At 38.8% G+C, this 24,669-nt stretch overlaps 1 protein-coding gene across 1 annotated transcript in view; it reads right to left on the bottom strand.

Moving 5' to 3' along the window:
* Positions 1-1,583: 1,583 nt before the first annotated feature.
* LOC124406653 (low-density lipoprotein receptor-related protein 2) overlaps positions 1,584-24,669 on the bottom strand; it is a 46,649-nt gene continuing 23,563 nt past the window's right edge. The window contains exons 3-23 of the mRNA XM_046882148.1: positions 23,528-23,659; positions 20,792-21,067; positions 20,419-20,673; positions 20,199-20,315; positions 17,559-19,653; positions 16,395-17,267; positions 15,261-16,182; positions 11,748-15,057; positions 10,526-11,155; positions 10,044-10,439; positions 9,364-9,928; positions 8,975-9,218; positions 8,254-8,861; positions 7,890-8,182; positions 7,282-7,799; positions 5,485-5,722; positions 5,094-5,348; positions 4,465-4,971; positions 3,251-4,217; positions 2,907-3,006; positions 1,584-2,584 (exon numbers count right to left, since the gene is read on the bottom strand). Of these exons, the coding sequence (XP_046738104.1) occupies positions 2,300-2,584; positions 2,907-3,006; positions 3,251-4,217; positions 4,465-4,971; positions 5,094-5,348; positions 5,485-5,722; positions 7,282-7,799; positions 7,890-8,182; positions 8,254-8,861; positions 8,975-9,218; positions 9,364-9,928; positions 10,044-10,439; positions 10,526-11,155; positions 11,748-15,057; positions 15,261-16,182; positions 16,395-17,267; positions 17,559-19,653; positions 20,199-20,315; positions 20,419-20,673; positions 20,792-21,067; positions 23,528-23,659 (13,586 nt within the window). The 3' untranslated portion in view covers positions 1,584-2,299. The remainder of the gene's footprint in view (positions 2,585-2,906; positions 3,007-3,250; positions 4,218-4,464; positions 4,972-5,093; positions 5,349-5,484; positions 5,723-7,281; positions 7,800-7,889; positions 8,183-8,253; positions 8,862-8,974; positions 9,219-9,363; positions 9,929-10,043; positions 10,440-10,525; positions 11,156-11,747; positions 15,058-15,260; positions 16,183-16,394; positions 17,268-17,558; positions 19,654-20,198; positions 20,316-20,418; positions 20,674-20,791; positions 21,068-23,527; positions 23,660-24,669) is intronic.

Here is a 24,669-nt window from a genome sequence, read left to right as displayed (position 1 = left end):
GATCGTAAATTGTACATAAATTTTATGAATCGATAAATTATTATATAGAATTCTTTGTATATATTATACATACATGTAGTAAAATATGAAATTGAAATGTATTATCATTATCAACATTATTGTTAAAAATTGCCATGTTTGTATAACATATATGAATATTTATTACAATACTCGTCTTTTATTGTTTATTGTCTTTATATAAGTATATAGGGAGTAATTGGTGGTTAGCCTTATTGTTTATTGTTGGACGGTATAAGTTTATGACGTTTGCACAATACACACACACACAGACACACACACGCACACATATATATATATATATATTTGCATTATTTGAAAATTACGATCTTCACGACTTCTTGCAAAAAACTAAAATAGTAACATATAATACATGTGCGCGTATACCAAGGCTCTGTAAAGATCCGCCTGGGTGGGAGTGTGAAAAATCACTACAATGTACTATTAATGTAAAAAATACACAATATCATATGTAAATACACACACATATATATATTTACAGCATTAATCAGCACCTTGTAACGTTTTTCATTCTCTAAAATTTTCTTTTAGCTTCCAGTGGAGATATTGCGCGTTTGTTTTAAAACATAAATCGTTACACAATTAGTGAATAACAAATTACTTGCGGAGACCTAACTAAAGACCTGCAGGCTAAAGTATATTCAACTAACACAAGGACTCTAATGTAAAATCGCGAAGGTATAAACTCAGGCCGATTATATCAGATACTCCAGAAAAAGAAACGTGAATACGGGATAAGATAGCTGAATACCTAACACTGAAAGTCTCAGTAAAGGTTGAAATTATTGTCCGCAAGTAAGTACATCGTATTATTGAATGTGCCGACAAATTTTGTGACAATCCACAAAGCGGACCTTTCAATGTGGATATTGTTATTGTTTACTCATTACTAATCAAATGCCACTTCAATCAAGAATCTGTTTTACATTTAATGTGAATAAAAACTTTTATTAAAATAAGGTAATAGATACTAAATAGGGAGGCAGGTAAGCGAATACCTAGTGTCGACTCACTCTGAATTGTCTAGAACAATGTACAATACCTATACGTCGATGTCGCCGACCAAACATTCTGAGCGTTTTATTATCTACTAATAAACTTCTATGTAATGAAATATTTATTTACGTGTTTATATAATAATAATAATAACTTGCATTTTCCAATAATTTCTACCATAATAATTAATAATGATCCTTGTTAACTTAACGTGTGCTTGCCAGTAAGAAAATAATGTAAAAATAAAAATACAGGCATGCATATATTTTAATTTAAAAAACTCCATTCACCATAAAAACGGCTATATAATATACGTACTGTTAGATCACAAATTGGATATGTATTGGCCACTTGCATCGCGTATCGTGATGATTTAGTTTTTTTTCTTCTACCTCAACTATTCATGTAAACATTATGTAACAATAATATATATACATTTATATATGTATATTTATATCTGTATAATTGGTCTTATTTCGTATTTATTAGCGTCATTTTTTTATTATTTTTGTTTTAAAGACGATCATCATGAGTTGGTTCATTTTTTATGTATAATACGTTTGTGTGTGACATACATCTACACCAATTACTACCGTGACGTTTTTTCTTGAAACAATGGAATGTATTGTTGCGTTTTTATGGTAACACGGATAACATGATATTTAGATAATATTTGTAGTAATTATATTTACAAGACTTATACAAATCACATCTACTTCTTAAATGACACAATCTGATCAAAAAAATTATTCCAGATCAACCGAATCAGGAGTAGCAAATTAAAATATTATACGTATTATCTGTATGACAGTCATCAACATCAATATATAAAAACTAATCATCATTCAGATAAAATTATTACAACCAGGTTTCTTGCCTTCGATCGTAAAACATAACAAATACCTCAACTTCAAATAACAAATCTATATACAAGCTGCCATGTAGAAAGAATTGCACCTTTTATTTTTTCGTTAATTTATTTATTAATTTATTAATTTATCAATATTTTACTCTCCTATCTTCACTTTTTTATTCCCTTATTAAAGAGCATTCTAATAATTCGTTTCACTTCCATATCCCCCATTCTAACGATGAACTGTTCTTAGCTAAACGAAACTAAACGAAATTTTCACGTAATCATGCTGCTGTTTGTAACACCAGTTTTATTCGTTTTTTTTTTTTCTCGTAGCTACTTCATGGTCGGGACAGAACGAGTAGTGAGAACCACTGTCGCGTACAAGCAATAAAGCTATTGGATCGTATACTAGCATTCTGACTTGTCTTCCTCGACTAATTGCTGCGTATCTTTTCCTGAATCGACAGGTGTAGGATCAAGTTCTCGCCTCTTTAAGTGGAGCTGAGGAGGCTCTTTTTGTTGTATACTAGACGGCTTCATTTCAGCTGGTACTTCGTAAATACCACTGGCCGCGCTTGTTCCATTTGTTGCTGCTCCTGTTTGATCAGAATTTACTGCGTCGTACATTGGATTACTGAAGTCCCTATTCTTATTGTTTATATCATTCAAGTTATACTCGACGTCCAGAGGTTCCTGTAACACAACGTGCAGAGTTAGTGTTATATACTATATTAGCAAGACGCATACTTTATTTGCAATACTGTTCAAAATCAAGTCCATTATTAGTGGATATTTATTAACAGTCCGTAGAGAAATGACAAATATTAGATATGAAATTTGTTATGAGTCTTAACAGTTACCAAATAATTTTTGGCAACTTTCCAGACATTGCCAACAACCTGACAATATTCAAGATTAAAATGCTTGGTGCAAATTGATCATGAAAACGTGGCTTTGAATAATTAACAAAATGTATTTTGTGTAAAGTATGAATAATTGCAAAACAACTATTTACCATTCTTTCGGGTGTAGATTCGCCGAATTCGACGTTGCTGCCTTGTCTGAACGAAACACTTTGAGATCCCGTTATACTGCCCAAGCCTGTGGTTTTTCCACTGTAATAAGAGCATGGTTAATTACCTTTGGAAGATCTCAACATTGAAGATGCGGTGATATTAATCCCTATTATATTGAATAAGACATTTGCGTATTATTCTTTAGTTTTTATGAAATAAGAGCTGTTTGTCATGACTGATATTTCCAGCCGGTCGAGTTCACATTCATGATTACAAGTAACTTTTATTAATAAACATTCATCTCTGTTTAAGGTGAAAATGCTAGAAAAAAAATTTTACTCACAACGGTCGCTTTTTCAGAACGATGAATACTGCCGCAGCTCCAAGTAGGAATAAAATAGCAACAACGATAGGAATAACAATAGCAGCAGTGGAGGTTCCAGCCCTAGCAGCAACAATACTGACTTCACAGTGAACCCCATGGAAATTTGTTGGACAAGCGCATTCGAGTTCATTGTTTACAGATACCCTGCAGAGACCACCGTTTTGGCAATGGCATTCCCTGGGAGATGGCCGCGGCCGTTCGGCCACAGCATCGCAGACTCTTTCGCTGGCATGAGGTTGTCTTGGTCCAGCGCTGTCTGGGCAAAGGCATCTGTGGCCCATAGGTACGGCCAAGCATAGATGAGTGCAAGGTTCTGTGTGGCAGGGATCTCTCAGTGATATATTGTATCTGAGTGGATGATACACCTTGACACCTGCTGGAACTTTCACGTTATTCAACAATGTGACGGTTACTCCTCTGCCAAATTTATCTCTCTGGACGAGGTCTCCCTTCTGCGTTGTCCAATAAATATTGTTCTCAAAAACATCTAAAGAGATCGGATGTTGAAGATTTCCGCCCTCCAGAATGACCTTCCTATTCGAGCCATCCGGTCTGACAGACTCAATAACGTTATCGTCACCATCTGCCCAGTACAAGGTGTGATCCATCTCGTAGTCTATCACCAACGCTGATGGGGTGGTCAATCTTTCAGTTACTATTGGGTGCCGCTTGCTTCCATCCATCCACGCGACTTCAATCTTAGGCTGCCGTCCTGCATCCGACCAAAACATGCGTCCTAATTCAGGGTCTACCGCGATCGACGTTGGACTCTCCAGACCCACGGTAACCAAGCTTCGTCTATATCGACCATCTGACTTTGCCACCATAATGCGCCCATGTGGCCTTGTCCCCGAAGAGTCGATTTCCGTCCAGTAAAGATTTCCAGATATCCAGTCGAGTGCCAAATTAGTTAGCTTTGAGTCACCTGTAGAAAAAAATTATTTTGGATTATTGATAACTGTAGACGAATGAGTTCTTTCTTGATAAACTTAAAGTTAATAAAGTTATCTATACCTTTTCATGGCAAGACTGTTTTTCACTAATGCATCTCACAAACACACATTCAATTTGATAACGATTAGCTTTGATTTCAAATTTAGATTCAAGGTCGTACAGAAATTTGCCGAAAATTATTATAATTCATTTTTTCCAAGGCAAAATATCGAACTTACTCTTTATATTAAGATCCTGGGCGTATCCGATTTTGACGTTGCCGTTTCTGGCATTAGGCATGTAGGATCGTTTGATGGTATTATTGTGACCATCGATCCAATACACGTATTCCATTATTAGATCATAATCAAGAGCTTTGACCCTTTCCTCGTCGGCGACGACGTCCATCTCTTCGTGTTTGTGAAGATTGAAACCACGTATTTCTGGACCATTTCCGTACAATACCGTCACTTGGGGATCTTCAGCACGACACACACCGCTCAGATTATCAGAAAGATGGAATCCCTGACGGCATGAGCAGGAATAAGATCCATTTATATTCGTGCAGAGTTGGGAACAATGATGCAAATCTTTGGCACATTCGTCAATGTCTTCACAATACTTGTGATTTTTAGCAGATATTATGTAGCCTGGGTAACAAACGCATATATAACCATTGTCACTTAAATCATGGCAATAGTGTGAGCACCCGCCCTTGTCGTCTTGTGAGCAGCGTTTATTGTGATCTGAAATAAAGTGAAGTTAAATTGAATTACTTTTATAAATTAACAATATTCCAGGGCGCATGTAGAATACATTTGTAATCAGGCTTTTAAATTATAATTACGAATATCGCTACTACACTTACGACATCCCAATTCATCGGAGGCATCTCCACAGTCATCTTCGAAATCACACAGCTCTGATTTATCGATACATTTCTTATTTGCGCAAGGAAATTCAGTATTAAGATCGCAGGGTCGAATTTTGGCTGCACACATTGTCATGTTATTTTCATCAGAACCATCCCCACAATTATCTATGCCGTCGCAAAGTTGATATTTCGGTATGCACTTGCGATTCAAGCACTGGAATCTCCTTAATGGATCGCAGGTGAACATGGCTGTAAATAGACAATTTTTCGAATCATAGTTTTAACTACTTTGATACCAAGAATGGGGTTTGAATATTTTACAGTATCACTGCTATTCCTACTATAGGCTACACTTTTATGAAAAGTGCGAGGACATCTTACTTACCACACATGGCAGGATTTTCATCGGAACCATCAGTACAGTCATCAATACCATCGCAACGGTCGGCAAATGAAACGCAAAGAGTATTGTCACATTGGAATCGAGACTCGGGACAATAACGTCCCTCAGGATACCTAGGTTTACATCCAATCTCATCACTCATATCATGGCAGTCTCGAGCGCCATCGCACTGCAAGTACGAAGCGATGCAATGTCCACTTGCACATTTGAATGTGTCATTCTGTGAAAACAAAGTAAAAGCAATATAGCATGAATGGAAGATATCAACGTTTATTGTTTAAATTCTAAGATTAGGGAAAATTATATAAGGATAATGTTATAAATCTATTATAAGAGGTCCAAATTCAAAATATTTTTAGAACAGGGTTTATGAATGTAAAAAAAAAAAATACAACTCAGAAACTATGATTGACCACGAAATGTGGATACAGAATTATGCAAATTTTACTCTCATGCACCAACTACAATTTTACTGGACAACATGCCAGTGTGCCACTCTAAACAAGAAATTGATATTACATAAGAAAAAATAGGGTCACGTTTTAAAAAGAGTAAGATACACAAAGCATTTAATGGAAAAGCTATTTCTAACAAATTTCTCGAAAATCTGCTTAATAATTAGAAATTGAAGTTAAATGGAATTTTAAAAAAACGAAAAAACTCTGTGAATAGTCTGATACCATGGTCGAAAAAAGATAATATTTTTGCATTATACACAATAACTTAGTTACTCTTGAGTTAGTATGAAAACAAAATGATGTACGTTATTCGCTTACTTCAAACGTACATTTCACACTATAAAGCATACTTTGCACTATGAATAATTGGCAGGAGTTCGCACATATTTGACAACAATTGAAGTAATAATTTTTATCTATAATGACGCAACTGTGAAAAGGAACTAGGAACGTCACGGTTCAAACTTAGTTTGAGATCCACGTTACACTATTGGGTTACAAGGTTAGTTACAATTTTCAAACAAGTTGTAGATTGGCTTATAAAGATCTTGAATATGCCAGAGAAACGGTATCGGAAATTTTTTTTCTCAACACAAGTTATTAATATTCAATACAGAAAAAATTATAACAATGTAATGGATGCCAAAAAAAACAACTTTTTTGATCTTATGGGAAAAGCTGTAATGCGAGATGTGCTGCCAGGTGACTTCAATATTTAATGAAAAATAAGCAGCCGTTATCTGAATTAAATATTTACATGCAAAAGACAGTGAAGACGGTTTAAGATTTAGTACGTCAACGTTATACCCAAAATTGTGTTTAGAGCAGAGTACACAGGAATATTTGAAAATAAAATCACCATCAGAGATTCAAAAAGTATTCGCTGTGGTAAAATTAATGAAGTGTTGATTGATTAGAATATTAAAGTCATAATAGAATATACGTATTAGTTGCAGTAGAATATAATAGAATTGTCGAGGAAAATAAAATGCTGAGTAATATGTCCCTCTTGGGAAATAATAGGTTGGACTTAATTTTTTTTATGCTAGAGAATACTGAAATGATAATTATTGAAAATTTTGTTCCGTTAGTATCTTGAGTAGTCAAAAGAAGGTTGTAATTATAGCTGTTACTTTTATTATTCCATTCATATAAAATAAAGAATGGAACAATAAACATACACCACTAATTTGAATTGACTATTATTTGATTAAATCACAATATACAAGTATAGTCGTGTACCTTCTTTCTCGTAAAGTTAGTTTTGGAATCAGTAAAAAAAACGAAAGTGTTTGTTTACTGTGCAATATGTTTTAAATACCTTACAGACGAAATCTTGACAGTCGATTTCGTCGCTATTATCACTGCAGTCGTCTTCGTGGTCACATCGCCACCTAGAAGCGATACATTTGCCATTCGTGCACCGGAATTCCGACTCTGAGCATTTCCTGTACTTGTCTTTGCACATGGCTTCGGCTTCGTCTCCTCCATCACCACAATCATCAGTGAAATCGCATAGCCAAGGTTTAGGGACGCATCTATTATTACTGCATTTAAATTCAGTGGTCAAATCGCACTTTGGACAATTTTCAGGCTGCTCGTCAGAACCATCGCGACAGTCGTCTTTTCCGTCACAGAAAAGCCACTTGGGAATACAACGGTAGTTTGTACGCCCAGGACAACGTTGCCATCCGTTGGTGCAATTCTGTTGTCGACAGCGATATGCTGGCTCGTCACTATCATCCCCGCAGTCATCGTCAAAGTCGCACATCCACAGCTTGGGAATACATTTCTTGTTGTTACATTGAAATTCAGTTTCTGGGTCGCATGGCCTGTTGTCTGAAATAGAATAAAGTATGTTTAAAATGTCCAATGGTTGAATCAAAAAAATTTCATATCATTGGCGAAGTTGTTATGAAATAAGCTTACGGCACATGTTTGGATCTTCATCACTTGCATCTTTACAGTCAGCATCACCATCGCACTTCCAGGAATCGTGTATGCATCGGCCATTGGATTTACACTTGAATTCCAAATCTGGACAATCGAGAGAACACTTTGACTCATCGCTTCTGTCCCCACAATCATCAGCTCCGTCACAGACGGTTGCGCTTGGTGTACAATTGCCATTGTCACACTGGAACATCCCTGGCCTGCAGTGATGCGGCGGGCAGCTTGGCGATTCATCTGATCCATCCTTACAGTCCTTCTCACCATCACACCTAAGATTATTAGTCAAGTTTAAAGTTGGAATTGGGTGACTATTTTGCTTAACAATTTTTTAATGACTCACTTCCAGAACCATGGAATACATTTCTCATCTGGAGGTCCGCAGTGGTGTTGGCCATTGGTGCAGTTAGGTAGACATGTTTTACCGTCTTCGCCGAGCACATATTGATTTGGACATTTGCATTTGAAAGATGTAACTCCGGATCGACCATAGCTATCGATAGAATAAGACTTGGCTAATGGAGAGATGAGGCAGAGATGTGAACAGCCACCATTGTTTTCGGCACATGGATTATTGTACGGTAGTTGCCTGAGCGGATGGTAAATATGTATGTCATAAGGCCTGTGCGTTGTATTCCTCAGAAGGGTCGAATGCGCACCAGAGAATTTTTCAGCCTTCTTTATTTGCTTCAGGTTCCAGTCAGTCCAAAATATTGTATCATCGAATACAGTTATTGCAAAAACATGAGGTACTGATGAACCTGAGAGAACAATACGTCGGTTGTGGCCCTCGAGGTCTGCAAATGCTATGTAATCCAGGTGAGCGTCAGCCCAAAATATTTTGTCTGTAAAGTAATCGATCGTCAGAGCATTTGGCCAAGCAATATCGTCTTTCCAAGTTAGTATTCGCGTAAAATTGCTGCCATCCATTCCTATTTTGCCAATGTAAGCCTGCAATAAATAAGTGTCATGTACTTGATGTGATTGAATTCTGTGACATGAGTTCGCGGCCCAAACTGTTACATATCGTTATTTCATCATGATAGAACTTTTACTGCCATTACCTGAAGATGCCATGACGTAAAGTACAAATATCCTGTGCCAGGGTGAACGACTATAGCGCGAGGATCGGCGATTTCGGATTTCAGAGTCATTCTGCTGGTACCATCTAGTTCTGAGACATCTAGGTGCCTGGAATGCCTATCCAGCCAGTAAAGTTTACGACCTACCCAGTCAACAGCAATACCTTCTAAGCCATGACTATCATGACGAATAACTATCTCTTTGTCTCCGCCACCGAGTGGTGCCCTAAGAGTGAGTTTTCAAATTAATATTAAGGCAAATAAAAGGAAACGAGATCGGTCATAAGGTATTTTCGGGTAGACAGAAAATTAGCAAGTTTGTTTCGAGTTATGTGAAATAATCCAGTATTGAAGAATTTCATACCACATACCTATATATTGTTTTGGCAGTAACGTCGCAGAAGTAAAGCATTTCTTCTTTGTAATCAGCATCCAAAGCAACAACATTGACGAGATCTTGATGCATGAGATTGTAAATCGAAGCATCAATGGACATATTCCGGACGTAATATTTATTAGTAAATACAATCCAAGGTGTGATACCGTCTCGGCGTTTGCAGGTGTGTTCATCAGCAGCTCTTTCGTACCACATTTCGTTACATTTGCAATAGAAGCCACCAGGAGTGTTTTCGCATTCCTGACTACAAACTTCCGGCTTTTCAATACACTCATCGATATCAGCGCAAGCCTTTCCATCTGGCAAGAGCTTGTAACCCTGATTACACTCGCAGTAAAATCCGGTCGGAGTGTCGACACACTTGTGACCGCACTGATTCATTTCAATTCGCGCACATTCGTCCACATTGCAGTGTGCCGGCTCATCACTCTCATCAGCGCAGTCTGGCACCTTGTTACACACCAAATGCTGATCAATGCAATCTCCACTTCTGCATTTGAATTCACCAGGAGTTGCACAGGTACTGTTCCTTCCCTTACCTGTGCATTAAATCAGAAAAGGAATACTTTAATGCAACCGTTAGAAACAATAACGAATGAAATATATTTTCATTAAAGTTATAGATGATGGTAAAAATTCTATAAACATGCATACCGCAGTCAACCTCGTCCGAGTGATCGCCACAGTCATCTTGTCCATCACATTTAAATTGTTTTCTGATGCATTTAAAATTCTGGCATGAGAATTCCATCGGTGAGCAGGTCTTGTACTTATCGTGACAGTCTTTTCCTTCATCGCTACCATCTCCACAATCATTGTCATGATCGCATACCCATCCTTGGTTCAAGCATCGTCCATTCTTGCATGTGAATTGATTATCGGCGCACGGAGTAGGTTCCTGACAATGATGGAGAGTTGCATTCTCATCAGCCCCATCTACACAGTCTGGATCGCCGTCGCAAAGCCATTTTTTAGGAATACATAGGGCTCGATTCCAGGCCTTATTGGCAGAGCAAGTGAATTCCGTTTCTTCATCACATTTTCTGTCGTCTGTGCGATAAAAGAAGTTATGAATAAAATAAAATTAGTTTATAAAGGCAAGTTTGTTCGACATACGAATTTCATTAAATACATACTACATTGATGTCGATCATCCTCGTCAGAGTTGTCAAGACAGTCATTGTCTCCGTCGCAGATATAAATTCTGGGAATACAATTCCCGTTGTCACACGTGAATAAGTCACCAAAGCAAGTTCTGCCCTCTGATCCACAGTATCCTTTTGGTTCATCACTGCCATCAAGGCAATCGTTGTCTCCGTCGCAGTACCAGGTAGCTGGTATGCATCTATGATTTGGACAGCGGAAGCTGGTTTGAGGACAGGTTCTTTCAGCACAATGTAGAGGATCTTCATCACTGTTGTCACCGCAGTCGTTGTCACCATCGCAAAGCCAGTAAGGTTCGACGCATATATTCGTTTTCTCACATTTAAGGTGATTCAAAGGACAGGTGAAGTTCTGTGGGCATCGCTCATGCATTTCATCTGATGTTGTGTTATCCTTACAGTCGTTTACCCCGTTGCAAACTTGGGATTGTGGAATGCATCTGTAATTGGCGCAGGTAAATTCTCCAGGTGCGCAGGGTGGGTAAGTACAGTTTAGTTCATCGCTTCCATCTCGGCAATCGTTTTCATGGTCACATTTCCATGATCTGAAGATGCATCTGCCATTGTTGCAGCGGAATTCAGATGGGCTACACGAATGATGAGCTAGAGAATACAAACCGCATGCATAAATTGAATATTAGTTATGTATTTATTGATTCAGTTATGAAACATGTGTAAGTGTGACTCCTTTTCCTTTTGGGAATTTGTTAGACTATGTGAAAGTACTTTCTTTGATAGACCAAAATTTTTGGGATTCTGTTCTGGAGTTCTTAATAGCCGACATTTGGCTATTGTTGAAATCAAAGAATTCTTAGCGGATGCTATCGCGGAATTGGAAAGTCATAACAGCAGAAATAGTGTTGTCATTGGATTAGTTTTTAGTTCACCATTTTGAACAACGACTTTCTTATTTCTGAAATAACAGTTTGATAGCCAAGTAATGACGTCGAAAAAAAATATGGTATTTCAACAACGTGAAATTTTTTGTTAGAACGTGTACATGAACAAGGCTAAAAATTTCAAGTGATGTATGTTTCATTGTTCGTTGCAGATTTTTTCAATTTATGGGATATAGGTTTTCAACTTTTCACTTGTGCCAGACTTCAAGTGACTTTAAGTAACAATCAAAATTTGCTAACATTTCCTTACCACACTTATTTTTGTAAAACTGTAGTAATTGTCAATATAAACTTACAACAATATTGGGGATTCTCATCAGATTGATCACCACAGTCGTCGTCACCGTCGCATGCCCACACTCTAGAAATACATCGTCCGTTGCGGCAGGCAAACTTATTCGCATCGCAGGAGACATTCTTGGATACACACATTCTACCCTCGTTTACGAGCCTGCTACTATCATTGCACCTGCATTCTACTGTTCCGTTAGGTGCAGGGTGGCAAGATTGATCACATCCTCCATTATTAATGTTGCACGGATTGACGGTGCACTGTTGCCTGGCTGGTGAGTATATATGCAAATCCCTCGGTGAATCTTCAAGCCGTTTGACAAGCTCAATCATGTTGGCTCCGGTGTGTTTTTCGGCCCTGAACACTCCCCTCAGCTGCAGATCGGTCCAGTATATATATTGGCGGAAGACCGTTATCGCAAATGGATAGATCGTCGCTGCTACAAGTACTTCTCTGTTTCGACCTTCAAGGTCTGACCTTTCGATATTCTCCCTCACTGCATCCGTCCAGTACAACATACGGTCGTCATAATCAATGGCCAAACCGCTTGGCTGAGACAAGTCCTTTTCAATAATAGCTTTCTTCAAAGAACCGGCCATAGTTGTGCGGAAAATTTTACCTGAAGTACCGAAACGTCCCCAGTCAGTATAATACAACGATCCATTACAAGGGTCGACAACAATCGCCCGAGGTCTGTCGACTCTGGCTATCATTATGATGTCACCTCCATCGACGTTCATTGCGTAAATACTGTTGTTTGACGAATCTGTCCAGTAAACCTTCTTCTGCGTCCAATCGTACGATATTCCCTCAGGATTAATACCTGAGTCAATTAGCTTATGAATCTCCATAGATGAAGATGGATCCTCGAGGTGCATCCAAGCGATCTTTGCCCAGGGCCTGATTTGCGTGAAAAAGAGTTTCTTGTCCTGATAATCAAAATCAATACCCACAGCATTAGTCAAGTTACCTACAGGCTTAAACGGAAGGCTTGTATCCTGGGGGTTTAAGTTAATAGCTCGTATTTCCGTCCGCGTTGCAAAAACAAGATATTCGCTAACGAATTGGCACTTCTTTCCATCCGGAGCAAGCTTTCCAATTGCACAGTCGCACTTGTACGGTATCGGTTCGCCCACAGGAAATGAGAAGCACAGCTGCTCACATCCTCCATTAGACATCTGAACACAAGGGTTTGTGTTATCAAGTGGCTGGCTACTCTGATCGAATATAACTATGTCTCTGAGCTTGGGAAGGTTGGTTCGGACTGTCTGTGGTAGAGAAGTATTGCCTGGTAGTTTGGCAGCCTTGAATACAGCCGCATGGTTTCGGTCCACCCAGTAAACATCCCCACCATATATAGCAACACCCATTGGATTGGGCAGATTGCGGCGAATCGTCTGTCTGTTTCCTCCAGTGTAGGAGACCTTCTGTATCATGTCGAGCGTGGAATCGACCCAGTAGACATCATGGGTCAACATATCGATCGTCAAATCTCTGGGAGTGGTTATTCTAGTTGTTACTATTGGTGTCCACTTGCTTCCATCCAAATAAGACTTTCCAATCTTTGGGTGCTGGCCATAGTCGATCCAGTAGAGAATTTTTTTTATAGGATTGACAGCGAGCTCGCGAGGAGCATCAGTCGTTGTTTTAACAAGAACTTTTCTGTTAGTACCGTCAAGCCAGCAAACCTCGACGTAATTCTCGTGAGGGAACACGTTCGAGAAGTAAAGATTACCTGCAACCCAGTCGATCGTCAACCCTCGTATACCGTTGGACCCAATACCTTCTTTTATCACTCGCTGTATTTCTGTGCCGTTTGGTCTCACCCTGAAGATACCGTTCCAATTACCGCGGTTGAATTCTACCCAGTAAATCCAGTTCGCGGCATAGTCAACGTCAACGTGTAAAATGTGATGACCTGGACCTGTGATCGGGACCATTGCCTCTTTAGCGTCCTTCAGGCTGTAACCTCGTACTACGTCCAGTTGGCTGACTACAGCAAATGTTTTAAATGACTCACAGGCAGTATTCCTCACTTTCTTGTATCCAACACTGCAGGCGCATACGTTGGTCCATGACGTTGAGGGCAGGCAGATTTGTTCGCAGCCTCCATTGTTCATAAGGCACGGGTGCGGACGGGTGACCCGTTTTTTATAAATTGTCAAAGTTTTTAAATCCGCATCATTGCTAATTATTACCTGAGCATTGTCTCCGTTAGGTAAATCGACTTTTTCAATCTTATCAAAAATCGGGTCGAGATAGTAAAGCCTTGACTCGTAGACCGCGATGGATTTTGGCAGGGCGATATTATTATCAGCAGACAAGATCGTTTTCACATCTTTCCCGTCACTGGTCATGGATTTGATATAAACTGGATACTGAGAACTGAAGTATACAGTCTTTGTTGATACGTCAAATGTGATGGCTTCTGGTCTGAAATCCTCTTCGACGAGTACCATGGGATCAGACCCGTCCATATTAACCCTCCCGATTTTTACAGGTACCAAAAAACCACCGTCGTCAATCCAGAAGATGTGGCCGTTCGTAGGGTCAAGACACATCGCCTTCGGCTTGGCAACAGACGTCCTGTTTCCTGTATTGGCGATGATCACCGAGCGGTATCGCATCTTACCATCAATCTTAATTGCCTCTATGTTAGAAGCAATACGATTTCCTATGAACAGATTTCGCCCGAGCCAGTCTACAGCCATTGTTGCGGCAGAACCGACAATTCCCGAGTCCCCAGTTGGATTCGGAAATTCGGTTTTATTGCCACCCTCATAAGGGATAGTATAAATGGTTCCATTCTCGTTGTCTCCATCCCTACCCTGAATCCAGTAGATCATTCTGTCACGTCTATCAAAGTCAATTTGTCTACCGCCATCGACTCCAACTACGGGCGTAATCAGTCCGGTGGTAACATCTCCCGCTGTAAGGGAAACGTCGACGATTTGCGAGCCCCGCAAGATCATCAGGTACGGCACGTCTTCTTCAATGCACGTTCCGCCAGTGGGTGCTAGTCTGTAGCCTGCGTGACACTTACATGTGTATCCAAGCGGGTTGCTGGGCGATAAGAGACACAGATGAGAGCATGGCAATTTGGCGCAGGGATTATCCGACAAGGGCTGCAAGGCCGGATGGTGAACGTGGATGGAAAGCGGTTGCGAGATAAGGTGAGAAACTACAGTTTGGTTTACTCCCTTGAACTTGTGTGCTGACAATACTCTATTCAACTGTCTGTCCGTCCAGTATAACGTATCCTCGAATAACGTTAAAGAATGAGGATGTAACAAATAGTGCGATGCGGCTAAAACCTGAAATAAATGTGGAAATAAACTACTATTATTGATATGTAGCACAATTTTCCAACTTTGAACTAATATTACTATAATGGCACATGACTGTGCACAATGATAAATAGCAAGAGATTTCTTATCGTATGTGAACAAGAACGTTGCATAATTGAGTTGATTAAATGGAATTACATGAAATTTGATCTTTTACGTCAGTCACTGACCTGAATTCTTCCCGTTCCGTTGTACAAGCACGTATCGATAAAGTCCAGTTTACTATCAGCAAAATAAACTCTCTGAGTAGTCACGTCAAGGGTGAGACCATTCGGCCAATAGATTTTCGTACTTATAATAATTGATCGGTTTGTGCCGTCCATTCCGATACGTTCAATCCTTGGATTCTCTCCCCAATCAGTCCAAAAAAGCCATCGAGCCCCAGGGCTTGGATCTAAACACATTCCACGAGGCTGAGTGATGTTTTCTTTAACGAGAACGATCCTGTTAGTCCCATTTTCCCGCGCAACTTCGATAGTATTCAGCTTAGAATCGAGCCAATACAAGTTTTGGCCAATCCAGTCATAAGCAAGGCCCTCAACGAGGTCTAGTCCGGTGGAAATAACGTCCTGTGGATCGTAACCGCGGTCTAGCCTCGATATTTTCTTCAGTTTCATGTCGGACCAGAATATCGTTCCTGTATGCATGTTACTCGCTGTAGCTACTACATTTTCGACATTTATCGGAACCCGCTCTAGGGCCTGGTCCTTCAAATCAGCAACAAGAATCGTATGCCTGTTAGAAATGATCAGGAAAGCTGCGCTGTGATTGAAGGCTTTACAAGTATGTTTATTTGGCTCCAAAGTGTACCCATTTACACAGTCACAGTGATAACTGCCCTTTGTATTGACACATGTTTGGGAACAGTGGCCTGGAGGATCGCATTCGTCTAAATCTTCACATTCGAATCCATCCTCTGTCAATACTTCACCATCTGGACAGGTACACTGAGCGCCGAGTGGGGTCAGCATGCAACCGTTGGTACATAGTCCGCCTTGATGTTCACACTGATCTAATTCACAGCCCAGACCCTCGTCGCCTCCATTTGGACAGTCGGGCTTACCGTCACAGACATTCGTAGCGTTGATGCACCTATAAAAAGCGCGTGTTTATGTATAGCAATTTCGACTAAATATACATTTTTTTTAGAAGGTATTATTCCAGGCAGGTTGTTTTGCCAAGGATGTCAAATACTTGTTAACTGTGTACAAATATCCGCTTGTGAGACGAAATTCAATTGAAGCACATGTTGACGTCTCACAGAATCGTTATTAAAAAATACAAAATAACATTCCATGTTTTACCTGTTTGTGACATTGGGGCATTTCCACTCCCCAGAATCACATTTGAAAGGTGGAGGGCCACAGGCATGAAGACTGGTGTCTTCGTCCGATCCATCCCCGCAGTCGTCTGTCCCGTCACATATGTAAGCTTTGAAAATGCACCTTGAGTTATTGCACTTATAGTATCCAGTCTGGCACTGAACTTCACCGCAGGATTCAGGCTCATCAGATTTGTCGTCACAATCAGGAGTACCATCGCAATACCAACTTCTTGGAATGCAGATTGCTGACATCATACACTGGAATTGTTTTTCCGTGTTGCACTGGTTGGGTTCTACTGTCGGACACCCAACTTCATCACTTCCGTCATTACAGTCTGATATACCATCGCATTTGTATGATTCCAAGACACACATTTTTTTATCCGCGCAAGTGAATTGTGTGCTCAAACATGTCACAGGTGGACAGTCCATCTCGTCCTGATGATCGAAGCAGTCGTTGTCACCGTCGCAGACCCAGGATTGAGGTATACAGTGGCCAGATCTTGGACAAGTGAATTGGAAGTATGCACAAGTTTTAGCGGCACACGCTTCTCCTTCGTCTGAACTATCGCCACAGTCATTTTCTGAATCGCACTTCCATGTTTCTGGGATACATCGGTTATTATCACAGGTGAATTGACCAGCAGTGCAAGTGACATTGGCACAACCAGTCTCGTCGCTGTAATCACCACAGTCGTTCTCGGTATCGCATTTGAAGGTCATAGGAATACATCTACCGGATTTACACTGAAATTCATGTGTCGCGCATGTCGGTTTTGTACAATTCTGCTCCTCATCACTGTTATCCAAGCAATCATCATCCCCGTCGCACACCCAAGATTTAGGTACACACCTATAATTAGACAAATGTTTGAATATCAGGATAATTATTTGAATTTAATTATATCAACATTAAAAAGAAGAAACATATTTGGTACCACAGCTTTAGATTACTATACAGTATACTAGTCATTTAACTTAAAAAATTTTCAACATGTTTCATCTCATTCAAGTGATGAACGAAATGACGCAGTTGCTTTTCATTTTACATATTTAGAAGCAGAAAAAGTTTAAATGTATTTTTAAAACATACTATTTATAATATTTTTGCAGTGATGATAAAAATATGAAAATTAGTCCAAACCTTTGATTGTGGCACGTAAAATCCCACAAGTTTGGGCAAGCCTGTACAGGGGGTTCGCTATGGGGATCAGCACTGCAGGTTCTTGCATTATCGTTTAGTTTTTCTCCATATGGACAGCCGCACACATGGGAGAGATGAAGATCCCCAAAGCCAGAAGTAGAGTTGTTTGGAATGGCAAAGCAGAGTTTTTCACAACCTCCGTTGTTTATAAAACAAGGATGAGTTGTGTGTCGTTCTTGAATGTCGCGACTGAATACTTTCACTCCATAGAGTCGATTGGTTGCAGGTTCTCTCACAAGGACAGTCTCTCGTTCTCCAGTTTCTTTATGTAATTTTATTATAGCATCAAGCCTCCAATCCGTTATATACATCCATTCTTCGTGTATAGAAATTGAAAATGGATGTCGAATGAGCCTAGAATTGACTGTCTTAACATCAGTTCCATCCAGATTGGAGTGTTGAACGTGATCTAGGAGGGCGTCGCACCAATAAAGTCTGTCATTTTTAAAATCAATAGCCAAACCATTTGGCCATCCAAGTGTCAAATTTTTTAAAATCACCAAATTTGTTCCATCCATTTGAGCCCGACTGATATTAGCCGGTCTGTCCCATTCGGAGAAGAATATAAATCCTCGATTAGGATGTACAACGATTGCTCGAGGCCTTTTAAGATTCTTCAGCAGCGTTCTTCGGTATGTTACATTCTTAGTATTTAGAACGTTCAATGTTCCCTTCCTAGAATCGATGTAGTACAAGTTTTTAGCTACCCAGTCTACCGCGAGGCCTTCCACCCCTTCATTTTGGCTCGCAAGGACGATTTCGCGCCCAGTCCCATTCTGATGAACTCTGTATATGACGTCCTGGAGTACATCGCTGTAGTAAATGTACTGATCGTGGGCATCGTAATCTAGTCCAACAAATCTAGCTCTTCTCGAAACAACAGGAAGTATCGCATCGCTGAATCCTTCCGTCACAGGGTCTAGTACCCGCCCTTTAATAAACCTCTGCTGTGAATACATAAGAAAGTCCCGTACTAAGTTACAGTTTCTCAAATCTTTAGACAGCTTCCAGCCAATGTGACAAGCACATCGATAGCCCAATCCGCTTTCTTGCCCGCCAGCAGCCGTCACAATGCACATGTGCTGACAGCCACCATTGTTGTTTCCGCAGGGGTTTGGAACGGCGGTCTGTACCAGCGGATGCAATGCCTTAAGGCCCTTGGTGTCTCTAGCCTTGAATATACTCTGTATAGAATAATTACCCTGAGTTTTGTCAACGCTCATAACGGACTGCTTTGTACTATCTGTCCAAAATATACGATTCTCAAACAGTGTCAGGCGCATTGGAGAGGGGACGTGATTTCCACGTAGCACCATCACTCTTCCATTCCCCATGTAGTCAGTGGTCTCAATGTAATCAAGCAGAGAGTCGCACCAGTATACTCTTGAAGCAATAATATCAACTGCGACACCAGACACCTTGTATGCTGCCTCTGAAACGATTGGAAACGCCGAAGTTCCGTCCATGTTTGTCCTCAACACTTGCTTGCTGTCTGCTATGAACATGAGTCCCACGGTTGGGTCCAGAGCAATATCGGCAGGGCTTGTTAGGTTCGAGCCAACTGCAATGCCATGATATCTTCCGTCCAGTTCAAAAACGTCCACTTTTTGTCCCACCGAGTCTGCAACGTAGAGTTTTTCCCCTATCCAGTCGATTGCGATTGCAACCGGGGACCATGAACCTGGTAGTGCGATATCGGCACCGAGCATGTATGACCTTTCCCCCGGGTTAAGCGGCTCAGAGTGAACTTTTCGGGTCTTGACGTCGCTCCAAAATACCTGGCCCTTCGAGTAAAGGTAATCAATGCCACTAGCTCCTGTTGTGTTGGCGATTATTCTCTGCTCATCTCCACTAGCCGACATACGCCATATCGCCCGATCCTGAGCCAGCAGCAACTCCAACATCGAACTGTTGTTGGCTCGGCACTGATTTTTTCCATACAACTTGTATCCTGGCGCGCAACTACATGTATATGAACCTTCCAAATTGAAGCATATTTGCTCACAGGATCCCCACTCCTTGCATTCATCTTTATCTGGAATTTCGTATTAAGAATAAAACCATGTCTGGGTTATGAATAATTGCAGGTGAAAATGTTTCGAAGTAAAGTCATGAGCTTGCGAAGGCTATTACATGGCTTGATTTCATACTTTCACAATTGATTTAATTACAAATTGAAAGATAATCTTATGAACAAGATGAAAGTGTCTAAAATTAGTAATTATGAATAGAATGAGAAAAAATACCGAGCATCAGACTTGTAATCTCCTATTCGAATTCTAAGGCAGAACATCACTCGATCAGTGGTTTCAACTAGAGTTCGAATCCTTTAAAGGAACCAGATACCTATATGCGAGCAGACGGCTGAAGAAGACGGTAAATTTTGGGAATTTATACTTCGACAACGAATTATTTAATTCAATCGACGTTCATTATGTTCAAAAGTATGTAGATCAAGCTTTATTCACATTTCGTTTTCATTAGGGTCTAGGTTGTCCAGATATAAATTGCCAAATTTTACGCCGCTTTTCATCTGTGTATTTTTATATATATCATCTTATAAAATTTTTGCACACGTACCTACGCAGGTGCGGGAATCATTACCAACAACGTAGCCTTCAGGGCAAAAACATGCACCTCCTGATGGGGAAGCTTGGCATTTATATTGGCAACCCAAGGAGCCGCAGATACTTGTTGCTGTAAGGGTTATCAATGATTGCAGTTACCCAAGTTTTCTTTCAGATTTCTCGATCATTCGAGAGTGCTATTATATGCTGCATTAAATTAAATTATTACGTACAACAAGCGGTTTCCTCGTCGGCACCATCTTCGCAATCTCGTTTACCATTGCAGAGTTGAGATTTGTTGATACAGAGTGGCGTGCCTCTGGATGTACCCTTTGGGCACATGAATTTATTACCTGGACAGGGCGTCGCTGTGCAATTTGCTTCGTCCGATCTATCTGAACAGTCCATGTGTCCATCGCAGCGATAAGCACTGGGAATACAGAGTGCATTGGCACACCGAAATTGGTTGTCAAGGCACGAAGGAAAGGCTGGAAAATATTTCATTATATGTTTTTACTAAGTTTAAACATTGAATATATCCTCATAAGAATTGAAATGAAGAAAATCTTGACGGACAAATCAAGTGAAAATTATTTAACTACTTACTGCAGTATTCCTCGTCGCTGTTGTCACGGCAGTGTTCCTCTGTACACTTCTCACTGCAGTCATCTCTGTGATTACATCTCAAATTCAGATCGATACATCGTTGAGTAGTATTGCACCTGAACTGATCGAGTCGGCACGGTCTGGATCCAGTCACGCAACCTTCTTCATCGTTTCCATTTCTGCAATCGAGGTAACCATCGCATCTTTTTTCCTTTGGTAAGCAAGGACCCGCTGTCCCGCCACACCTGAAGTCGTCCAGTTGACATTTTCTGTAAGCTGGAATTATGAAATACCCAAAAAAAATCCTCTATCAAATCAGATCATATCCAAAGAAAGGAGGAACATAGAATTGTGATAAACAAAATCTATTCAACTTAAAAACTGATATAACTTTTCGAGATGATGAATTAATAGAAGCCGTATAGCGAAGAGGAACATAAAGACCAATTATTATCAAATCTTTCGCAATTCAAGCCAATATCGAAGTAAGAACATATTATAATTATATAATCAAAAAGAAAATTTTCAACAGTTTAATGTTCAATTTTCAAAAATCCATTGACAAGGTTTAGCAAGCTGAAAAATTGTCTTCAATTCGATAAAATCAGTTTGCAGATAGATGCAGGAAAGAAAAATGTTACGTCAACATTGATATTACAAAGAGACATACCACAGTATAATTAAGATGAAGCTTTGAAAATTGTAGATCATGAGTTTACGTATCTAATTTCCGGGTAAAAACATTCAATTAACATTGTTTGTCGCATAAAGTAGAATCGAGTTCCGTCTGTCTTTTTTATTTATTTTTTTTTAAGTCGTATGAAATTAGAATACCGTAGAGGGCAAGAAAATAATTTGTTATACTATCTGCATAGAATTTATTAGCCACCGCCTTAAGATTTAAATTTAAAGTTTTTACCATTTTCTTAGTTTATCGTTAACAATTAAGTATTTTCAATAGCAGTGGTAGTTGATAAAAATTTCAGCAACCGTGTGAATAATTTATTTTATATAATAAAGCCTATGGATTTTCGCATTGTATATATATATATATATGCGAATGTAATTATAATAAATCGTAATAGACGAAAACAGGTGATAAAGGTTGACAATCTGTGTATAAAACGCACCACGAAAAATAAGAAAAATAAGGGAGCAAATAAAGAGACACATTTACTCCGTGAGTAACAGTTTAGAAAAGAAACAAAGACACGATAATATAAAGAGAAACGAAGAGAAAAAGATCATGCATGATATAGTAAGAATAATAACATCTGCTCTTGACAGCATCTGTGTATACCGATTGTTGGGCGAATTCTTTTAGCGTATATTAGCTGCAGTCAGTTTGAATAACAAAGAAGCTAGCACTGAATACATAAGAATTAAAAACTTCAATGAAACGCTGCATGATATAGGTATAAAAATTCTGTTGTTAAGAGCTGTTAGTCAGTAAACATAGCTGGTATTTATCGAAAGTAATATGCAAGGGGTTGTGTTAAATATTATCAATCTTTTCAAGGTATTGATTATTATTTTTATAGATTCTACCAAATTTTTCAACAAGAAATTTAATTCATATTAAGTTTTCCATAATTTCACGCTTACGCTTCATTTATTATTCCGTAATTATCAAAGCTCACGATCTATCGATCAATTTTTTACTACTTTCGAATATTATCGAAAATTAAATGAAGTTGAAAAAGCGAATGAAAAAAAAAAAACACTACCAATTATAATAAAATTTAATCATCGTATTGGACAAAAAAACATTATTCGTTTCGCAATTCCTTAGTATAAGTTTGTTGAAAAAAGTCGAATTTTTCAATTTCTTTCATTTTTACAACAACTCGCAAATTGTGAAGAATAAATTACGCATACAGTTTCACGAAAATGTATACAAGTACACAATAATTATAAACCTCACATCGATATCTCCATTACCCGATCAAAATGATGTGTAATTCATTCTACTTCTAGAACAAAGGGACGCGACATAGTTATTCAAGTTCAAATTTAAATCGATTCGGGACTAAAGAAAGCGTGAAAATATGCTGCAGCCAACCAGCGTAAAATTGCAAATGTGCGTCAGTCGCGTATGCGTATCTCTTCTTTTCTTCTCTACACACCGAGAGTTCTAGTGCTAGTACATAAATAAAAATTTTACAGGGTAATACTCGCGTTTGAATAAGAACGAGATCGGATATTTTTTTAAAGTTTTATTTAAACTGTATTTACCTATATAGCCAAACTTGATTATAGTATAACTCATTTGGCTGTAAAGAAAATTAAATATGGGTTCGTTGAGCGATAAAGAAATGACGAAGACAGGCAAAATTAAAAGTTGGTAAAGTGGGGTTAATAAATATTTATTACAGCTGCTAACATTTTTGGAGTTGATTAGAAAAGTGCGAAAAGATATCTGAAAAGCAGATGAATGAAGATATAACTGTGCAGTCGAGAGGAGAGAAATTCACAACTCCACCGAATTGCTGCAGATATTGCAGATTCGAGATAAGTCGAGACTTTACTGATCCATTTTTGGTTGATCCGATTTCGGGATCAAGATTGTTTTCCAATCTCCATTGCACGCGCAATATTTGACGACAAGTCAAATGTATGTTCGATATTTTTTTCAAAAATACTTCATTGCCAATTTCTTATTTCAAGAAAGTTATTACCTATGCGATAAATTATTGAATATGCAGTATTACGTGTAGTGTAATCACTGTCACTTACTGCAGTCAGCTTCGTCCGTTCCATCGACACAATCTACCGTCATGTCGCATCTTTGGTAGGGTGGTATGCAGTATGTCTTATTGAAGACGTATTGACCGCATGAAATCTGCCCCAAATCGCACTCGGGTGGCGCTGAGAATAAAAAAAATTTCATTTCGATCAGTTTCAATTCATTGAAATACTTACATGTAATCATTTTACAATTACTATAACTTTTCATTTTTTTTTTTTTTTTTTTTCAACTCGCAAATATAATTTAATCGGTCTGAAAATTAAAACTAAATAAAGAAAATTTGAAGAAAATTGCAGACGAAGAATGTAGTCTTCCAATTTTCAAATAATAATTTTACTACCAATAATACTAGAGAAATCCGATCATTCTTATACAAAAGTTCTTTGAGAGCTAGAGAAAACATTTTCATTCATTCGAGTACTTATTTCTTATTTGATTGATAATTTTCATGGCGGATAAAACAGATTTTGAAATCTGGTATATACCAGATGATACCTGATAAGCACGAAAAATTCATGTTGTTCATCATTAATGCGTTTATTTATCTCAATTTTTTGTTACGTAGGTATACCTTATCCATATCGCTACAACTTATGCCACCGAGGTTGCTTTGCGATTTTGCTGTTTCGCCAAGCTCTTCTACACCTGTTTCAAAGGCATATAAATAACTGGACATTCCAACTAACCGTTACTTCCATGCTATAGCCGTGAATAATTGTCAACGCGCGATAACGCGTACACATACGAGTATGCAAATGTGTATCCTCGGTAGTCTGAACGAGTGTGTGTAAAAATTGCAAATTGTAAGATAATTTTCAAAGAAATTAAAAATAAAATTAAAAATTAGAAAAAAATACCAAAAAAAAGGTTGCTTTTAATGCACACAATGAAAAAACGTTTTCTTTTTCATACTCTAAAAAGAAATATGAGAGCACAAAAGATTCAAGTTTTCATTCATGAATTTCACGTATACGTTCGCAAATAGTTATATTTTTCACTTCATGGAACATTGTATGTATGTACATTGATTGTAGGTTTTGACGACTGATCTTCTGCTTTTTTTCTGTAATTCATTTCGTATAAATTTCCTAAATTAAATTTAGGATAAACTGAAAAATATTTAAGATAA

Source organism: Diprion similis, chromosome 6 (genome assembly GCF_021155765.1).
Source record: "Diprion similis isolate iyDipSimi1 chromosome 6, iyDipSimi1.1, whole genome shotgun sequence".
Taxonomy (NCBI): Eukaryota; Metazoa; Arthropoda; class Insecta; order Hymenoptera; family Diprionidae; genus Diprion; species Diprion similis.
This window is presented reverse-complemented; position numbering and strand designations above follow the sequence as displayed.